General features: G+C 41.4%; 1 protein-coding gene across 1 annotated transcript; it reads left to right on the top strand.

Annotated features, from left to right (window-relative positions):
- The first annotated feature begins 5,135 nt into the window (after nt 1–5,135).
- Nucleotides 5,136–7,166, top strand: LOC138884868 (uncharacterized). Its single transcript, XM_070165726.1, has 2 exons — nt 5,136–6,117; nt 6,550–7,166. Exons 1-2 carry the CDS (start codon nt 5,136–5,138, stop codon nt 7,164–7,166), a joined length of 1,599 nt encoding a protein of 532 aa, XP_070021827.1.
- Nucleotides 7,167–8,627: the final 1,461 nt, after the last annotated feature.

The raw sequence follows: 8,627 nt of genomic DNA, 5'->3' as shown, positions 1-8,627 counted from the left end.
TGTTTGATTCTCTCTTTGTCTAATTTGGACTTTTTTCTGACTTGGTTCATTATTGATTTCGAATCCTTGATTCCTTGATTTACTATGTACTAGTTGATTTACTTCTTACCTTATTTACCTAACCGTGTATTTTAAACTTCCCTTATGTATTTACCCCTCATTGCCCAATGTGTTACTTGATTTTCTTTCCTTAAATAAAACTCTGCCCTTTTACCGTTCAAATTTGGACTCCTTAATTAGAGGAATCCCCTTCTCCTGATTGATTCTAATTGATACTGAATTATTCTTTGCCTTGCTTACTTTCCTGGTTTTTAAACTATAAATATCCTGCTCTTTTTTCTTTAAACACACGAACAACTGAGTTCAAAAATACACACACACTCAAAGCTCTCTCTTCTTTACTACTACTTGTGCTATTGTTCTGACTAGCCGGTTGAAAGCCAAGGCTAGACTTTGGAATCTCTTTGCTTTCCTCAAGTGTTTGCTAAAGGATTTCTGGCTGTTTCACTACTCTATTTATTCTGTTGTTTGGAACTTGCAACTGGTAGGTCTCCACAATTTAAATATTGTCCTCTAAAACTATGTGTTTACTTCTCCCTTCTACATGACCTCTCAACTATATGTTTTCTGGTACTAAATGGCTATACATTAGTCTGTCATGCCTCATGCTCCTGCATCTTTAAGTTCTGTTATGCTTTTATTGATGTTTATATGAATGCTTTCATGTGATCCCCTTCCCTTTAATACCTTGTATGTGAGTATGTTTTAAGTTAAGGTAGCAGCCTATTGCTACCCTTGACTTAGGACCAGGTTCTCTTGAACCTTTCACTCAAATCAGTCCCATTCCCTTAACCCCTTTTATGTATTGAGCCTTGACTAGGGTCTGGTAGTATCCTAATCACCACCCAGACCCCTGTCTGACTTCTGAAAGTCTGCTCTTTTATTTGCTTGAATCAAGTAAAGGATTAGGGGTGTGCCAGTCTTACCCATGGCTGGGTATGACCACCCTTTGCTTTGATTTCCTCTAATCACCTCATTCTACACTCATTCTTAGTTCTTTAAGTTCTGCCTCCCTATGGTAAGCCATGCTTAGGGACCATAGAGTTCCCTTTGAACTTGGATGCCTAAGGGCTGGTAATTCCACACTTGCACTATTCTGTTACAATATTTACTCTTCAGAGTGTAAGCATTGCCTAGGGCTCCTAGAGGCTCCCTAGAACTTTGAAACACTCTGAACAAGAGAAGGCCTTGGAATCTGGAATCTGGATTTGGTGAAACACATGTTATCGGATATTAAGATTGAATTAGGCTGCTCGGATCTAGCTGTAGGCTGTGATGTATTTTAATTATTTTCCTTTCTTTCTTCTGGTTCTGTAATATTTTTGTAAAAAGAACTTGGGGAATATTAGTAAAGGGTATGGGAGGGGGTTTATATTTACTTGCATATGTTAAAGGGTAGATACCATGCCTATAGGATCAATATTGTTGTTTAATCACTTAGATATCATGCCTATAGGTTAAACGTATAAATCACCTAGAAATCATGTCTATAGCTTTTGCATTCCTTTCATTCAATCACCTAGAGATCATGTCTATAGGCTTTTGCATTCCTTTCATTCAATCATTTAGGGATCATGTCTATAAGATTTCATGTTCAGTCGTATTGCAAATCATTAGAAATCCTACCTATAGGCCCTAATATTCATGTAACCAATTGCATATAGAAATCATGACTATAGGAAATGCATAAACGCTAGGCAAACTGTAGGGTAATCAAATACTCATTCCTTTACCGGTTTAATAACAGTAACAAGCCTTAAAAAATTCAGTCACGTAGATACCATGCCTATAGGAGCTCAAACTCGCCTAATGTGTTTAAGTAAGAATAATCTGTCAATTGGCTTCAACTTTGTCAACAAAAACTCTTCCAAATCTGTTTGCTTTTGAAACTCTTACAAATCTGCAATGCTCTTAAATTTTCTAAACTTGCATCTTTCTTTTTTTCTGAAACGGTTCCTTTAACTCTCTGCCTGAATTTATTCATCTCATGAAGCTACTATTTCAAAACAGCCTTTAACTCACTATTCCTTTAAGGTCTTTTCACTTTCGTAAACTTTTCTTCATCACTCTACGGTAGTTTCACTTAAACAATTCTGCTGATTTTCAAGTCATCTCTGAACTTCTGCAAATTTTCAACCTTCTGTCTTAAACTATTCTGCGTTAGGTCCTTTCTGAAAATAGTGTTTTTTTTGACTCACTTAAAATACTTCAATTTCTGACAATTGGATCCGGGCTGCCTAATGCAGACTTTCTGTCTAAATATATGTGTTGAACCAGTCCGCTCGCCGCTTAATTTTTAACTTAAGACCAAATCAGTATATGCTAAGACATGCTAAACTAAGTGTTGTCTGATTTTAGGGGTTTATTTGAGCCTTGTTTGCTTGTTTACTCATCCCTTTATTTGATATTTGTTTTTGAATGTCGAAACTAGAATTTTATCCTTTAAACTCCATAAAGGCCCCATCCCTTTCTTCCCTCTTAGGATTAGAAGTCCTAATACCCCGAGCCTAATAGGTCGGGACGGGTATTAGCATGCAATAAGTAAATGAGACTAAACGCGCTTTAACACCTTAACAGGGTGGGAAAGGTAGAATATGGATATGATGACCGGTGCGCTAATATCTCGTGTGAGAATGATTGCTGGGTATTGCACCAAGGTGATCCATATTGTATTTAAACCTAGGATCTTTTTATTTATTTATACAATATGATGTATTCTTAGAAGTAATGTTTTCTTCAATCAATCTTTTCTTTCCAAAACCACTTATGTATTTTTTCTCTCTTTTCTTTCAAAACTTTCAACTTATTTGTATTCCTTGTGTGCAAACATTGTCTGTTACTTCTACTCTTCTTAAAGTCACAACTAAGTACGGCCGGGAACCACACTAGTGGATCTTGAGGGGTGCCTAACACCTTCCCCTCGATATAATCTCAAGCCCTTACCCGAACTCTGGTTTTCTTCCAAAAATCTTCTTCTTATGTGTATTTATTTGGAGAACTAAATGCCTTTTGCTAATTATTGATTCAAATAGTCGAGTATGGTGGGGTTAAGGGCCTAACACTTTTTTTTTGCAGAAAATGAGGCACGAGGTCCCCAGATTCAGTATGGTATCCAACATTCATCCAAGGCTGCTGAAATGGTGGGAGATCTTCACTCCAGTGAGCAGACACTCGTCCGCAAATACTTAGGGAATTTGCCCTTACTTCTGGAAATCCAGCCCAACAACAAGATCATTAAGGCTGCCACTTTGTTTTGGGATAGTGAACGATCAGTGTTCCGCTTCGGAGACTTGGAAATGAACCCTTTGCTAGAAGAGATAGGGGGCCTAGCTGGTATCCCCTGGGAGACTCCGGGTTTGCTTATGCCGGAAAACTGCAAAAGTAGAGGCTTTCTTAAGATGATGGGACTCAAGAAAAATACCGACCTCTCTTGCTTGAAGGACTCTTTCATACCATTTGACTTTTTGTACGAGAGATATGGCCACAACAAGTCCTATCACACCTACATGGACGAGTTTGCCCTCACTTCTTTGGGACACATACATAGAAGGGTCTTTGTATTCATGTTTTGCTTCTTGGGCATGATAATTTTCCCTATGAAGAAGGCGAGGATCCACACCAGACTAGCCATGGTGACCAAGATTTTAATGGAGGGTATTGATGGGCAAACTTTCAGCATAGTACCCATGATCGTTGCTGAAATATACCGGGCTTTGGAAAAGTGTCAACAAGGAGCCCCACACTTTGAAGGGTGCAACTTGTTACTTCAACTTTGGCTCATAGAACACCTTCAGAAATGCGACTACAGAGAGGAAATCATACGCAGGGATTGGGATGACCATATAGCTTTTCATCACCCAAAGCGAATGAACTTTATGCCCAATATGTTTGCTCAGCCAGAAGACGCCAGTGGATGGGTAGAGCTGCTTGAGAATCTGAAAGAAGAGCATGTACAATGGATGTATGAGTGGTTCCCAACCGGGGAATTTATTGTTCGATCTCGGGATGCACCGTTCCTTATACTCATTGGCTTGAGAGGAACTTACCCTTATGTCCCTCTCCGAGCTATGAGACAAGCAGGGAGGAAATAAATCATACCAAGGTTCGACAAGATGAGTCACTTCAGAGTCGACTTTCAGGATGATGATAGCCCACACAGGTGTCAAGCTCAGCACATGTGGCACTGCAAGCTTGTTTTGGGAAGGGAATCCCTCGAACCAGACAGGTATCATGCCGGATGTGTGCCGCACTATTTGGGTTGGTTGGAGGATGATCACATTGGTTTGGGTCACCCAGGGTTTGTCCATGGTCATAGGCTTATTGATGAAAAGACTGCAGCAAAGGTTAAATACAATCAACTGCGCAAAAGGATGAAAGAATGCGAGAACGAACACCGGGAAAAACAGGAAGCCCGCGAGAAGCTGATCAACGAGTGGAAGGATATAGCTGTCAATGCCAACAACCGACTGGGGTATCTGGAACGAGGCTTAGTGGAATTGGAAGGTAAATTTCTTAAGAGGATCGATGATTGTCAGAATGCTGAGGGTAATGAAGGTGGGCACCTGGCCCGAGCTTACTTGCTGCTGGAACTGCGCGAGCTGGTGCAGCTGTACGAGGGAGGCAAGAATACCGGATCTGGGGAAGGTCCGTCTGGAACCAAGTAGTTAGGAGTCTTTTATTTTGCTTCTAATGATGTAATAAGGCCGATGACCACTAGTGACATTTTATTTTCCATTATTTAGCGTCGCTTTGGAGTCATCTTATTTTTTATCAATAAAATGAGGCATTTAGCATTATAAGTTTTCTAAGTTAATTTGTCGCTAGGCCTACCTCAGGTACAACGAGGCACCCAAATTAGGACGCGATTTATATTCTTGCACAATATGTTTAAATATTGCAACATTTTCTTCTCACAACCCGCACTAACTTGTTACTTTTTTTGTTTTTATTTATTTTTATTCCCCTCCCCAAAGGTTAGTTCGTGCATTCTGGCACCATCAGCATACTCAACAAGATCCAAGGGTCCTCCACCTCCTCCTCCTCCGCGTCCTACCAGAAACAGGAACAAAGGCAAAATGGGAGATACCAGTGCTAGAAAGAAAATCGAGGAAACCTCTCAGAACGCTTCAATCACTAAGGAAACCGCTGCTCATCTTGAGCAAACTTTGTTGAGATTTCGAGAAGAATTGGAACAAGTTCGAAACCTGGCAAGTCTGTCAATCACTCTTGCCGCTGCTGATGCCAACAACCAGAACCATACTACACCACCACCAGCACAACCCGCTCATACCCAAGCCTGCAACACCTGCAACAACACTCCATTGCTCATTCCCGAACCCCCAAACACCACAAACGACCAAAACACTCCCATATTTGTGGACACTGTACCCCACTATGCCCAGCCTATCTCAGATACACCTGAATCAGACAGCAAAGACTCCCTCATTCAGAATTTAGCTGCTGAGCTCAAGAGGTTAACCAGCCGGGTCCTGGGTGTCGAAGATAGCAAAGGTGTGGAAGGTTTGAACTATGAAGATCTTTGTGTTCAGCCAGATGTCGAACTGCCGGAGGGGTACAAACCTCCCAAGTTCGAAATGTTCGATGGTACAGGTGATCCCAGGGTCCATCTCAAAATGTATTGTGATAAACTGGTAGGGGTCGGAAGGGACGAGAAGATCCGTATGAAGCTGTTCATGAGGAGTCTAAAGGGTGACGCATTATCTTGGTATATTAGCCAGGATGCGAAGAAATGGACAAGTTGGGTGAATATGACGTCCAATTTCATGGTCCGGTTCAGGTTCAATACTGAGAACGCACCAGATATGTTCTATATCCAAAATCTGAAGAAGAAACCCACAGAGACCTTTCGCGAGTATGCTACTCGTTGGAGGACAGAAGCCGCTAAGGTCAGGCCGGCCTTGGAAGAAGAGCAGATGAATAGGTTCTTTGTCCGGGCTCAGGACCCGCAATACTACGAGAGGCTGATGTTGATAGAGGGTCAAAAGTTCTCCGACATCATCAAGTTGGGAGAAAGGATCGAAGAAGGTATCAAGAACGGTATGGTCACTAATCTCGAAGCATTGCAGGCCACCAACAAGGCTTTACAGTTTGGTGGCACGTCAAAGAAAAAGGACGTGAATTCTGTGATGGCTGCGCAAAGAAACAATTCCCCTATGAAATACCAATCATACCCCTCAACTCCACTCACATACCAACCTTCTCTAAAATACCAAGCACCATCACCCACCTACCAAATTCCACCACCCGTTTACCAATCATCTCCACCTCCCGCATATCAATCCACTTTACCCAGATACTCTCAACCTGCACCTGTTTACCAAACCTATAATGCCCAACCCTCTCACTACCAATCACCTCCCACTCGCCAAAATTTTCCTAGACCCAGACCAAATTTTGACCGCAGACCTCTCAAACAATATACAGCCATCGCTGAGCCAATTGACCAACTCTATGAAAAACTCAAAGCAGCCGGTTACTTTACCCTTATTCCAGCTGTAACTCCAGAAAATCCTTCCCAATGGATCAACCCAAACAAGACTTGCGCATACCATTCCGGGATGAAGGGCCATACCATCGACGAGTGTCGCTCGTTGAAAGACAAGATTCAGAACCTGATTGAAAACAAGATCATTATAGCAAAGGAGCCCGCTCCGAATGTCCGCAATAACCCCCTGCCCGACCACAAGGGTGGAGACATCCATATGATCGAGATTGAAGATGATTGGGACCCCGAGGGTTCAATCAGTTTGATAGTTGAAGGAGACGAACCTAAGAAGCCAGCAGTTACTCTCAATCCCATTGTTGTTCAGATTCAGCCCTCTAAGGGCGATGTGGTAAATGTGTCAGTACCGCTCGAGTTTGAAGCACCTTCCGCAAAGGCGCCAAGACCGATTGAGGTTGAGTTCGGAATTCCAAAGGTGCCTCCACCTATCGAAGTTACTGTGTTACCTCATAAGGTGCCTATTCCGATCTCCATGACAGACGTGACCCCATTCAAGACAAATGCTATACCTTGGGATTACACCGCTGAGGCTAGAAGGAAAGGAAAGACATATACCGGGGAAGCAATTGCCGCACAGGCATGAGTAGGACAGGCAGGGTATATACCCCAGAGCACTTGGCTGAGTCCAGTAAGCAAGCCTCCGGGCGGGTTGTTGAAACCGGACCCGATGACCTTTGGAGGAAGGTACAGGCCAAAGAGTACTCAGTCGTCGAGCAACTGAACAAAACACCAGCACAGATTTCTATTCTGGCTCTTCTGCAAAGATCTGAGGCACATAAAAATGCCTTAATGAAAATACTGAGTGAAGCTTATGTTCCCAGCAACATAACATGAGGCGAAATGGCAAACATGGTTGGGAAGGTACTGGAAAGCCACAAGATCACCTTCCACGAGGACGAATTACCACCAGAAGGGCTTGGTCACAACAAAGCATTGCACATTACTGCGCAATGTGAGGATCACTTTATCACCAGGATTTTAGTCGACGGGGGATCCAGCCTCAACATTTGTCCATTGATAACTCTTAGGACATTGGGTAAGGGATTGCACAAGGTCAAAGACGGGGCTATCAGTGTCAAAGCTTTTGATGGATCTTAGAGGTCCACCATTGGAAAAATTAGCCTATGCCTACAGATGGGACCCACCTGGTTTGATGTCGAGTTCCAAGTCATTGACGTACCAACATCCTATAATTTGTTGCTGGGACGACCCTGGATCCACGCCGCTAGGGCCGTAGCATCGACTTTGCATCAAACTATAAAATTTGAATGGAATCATCAAGAAGTAATCATTCATGGCGACGGTAGCAACCCTATTTACAGTCGTCAAACCATTCCAATGATCGGAGGCAGAAGAAGGATAAGAGGAGAAACGTACCACCACATCGAGCGGGTCAATGCTGTAGACAAAGACAAGTGGTGGGATAGCAAGATCGAAAGCATCCTGGATTAGAGCGGGTATGAACCCGGAAAAAGGACTTGGCAAGAACCTGCAAGGTATCACCAAACCTATCAAGCTGAAGAAGCACAGTACCACTTTTGGCCTAGGGTATGAGTACACTTGGGAGGAGTTCAATCACTGGTCACCTCTGTAAGCACGTGATTTTTGACCCTCCCCGAGAATTTTCACATTTTTAGCGTGAATATGTGAAATTGGGTCTAGTATAGCTATTTTAGCTATTTTTACTTTATTTCGTTACAAAAAGAAAAATCTCAAAAAATATATATATATATATATATAAAAAGAAAAATCTCAAAAAAATATATATATATATATAAATTTTAGTTTATGTATCTCTCATAAACTTGAAAAATACAAAAAATGCACTTTATTTTTGTACTTTATATAATTTCGAAAATTACAAAAAAAATAGTTTTATTAATATTCTATAGTCATTTTTAACTTTGAAAAATACAAAAATATTATCTCATATTTTATCTTAATATTTAAAAACGAAAATTACAAAAAAATATAGTTTTATTAATATTTTGTAGCTATTTTAAATCTTGAAAAATATTCAAAAAGATATAGTTTTGTTTAAATA

The sequence above is a fragment of the Nicotiana sylvestris genome, chromosome 2 (genome assembly GCF_000393655.2).
Source record: "Nicotiana sylvestris chromosome 2, ASM39365v2, whole genome shotgun sequence".
NCBI classification, from domain to species: domain Eukaryota; kingdom Viridiplantae; phylum Streptophyta; class Magnoliopsida; order Solanales; family Solanaceae; genus Nicotiana; species Nicotiana sylvestris.
This window is presented reverse-complemented; position numbering and strand designations above follow the sequence as displayed.

Coding starts and splice junctions, on each gene's coding strand:
- LOC138884868 (XM_070165726.1), top strand. CDS start 5,136: ATGGGAGATACCAGTGCTAGAAAGAAAATCGAGGAAACCTCTCAGAAC. Junction 6,118..6,549: donor CGAAGAAGGTATCAAGAACG/GTATGGTCACTA, acceptor AACTCAAAGCAG/CCGGTTACTTTACCCTTATT.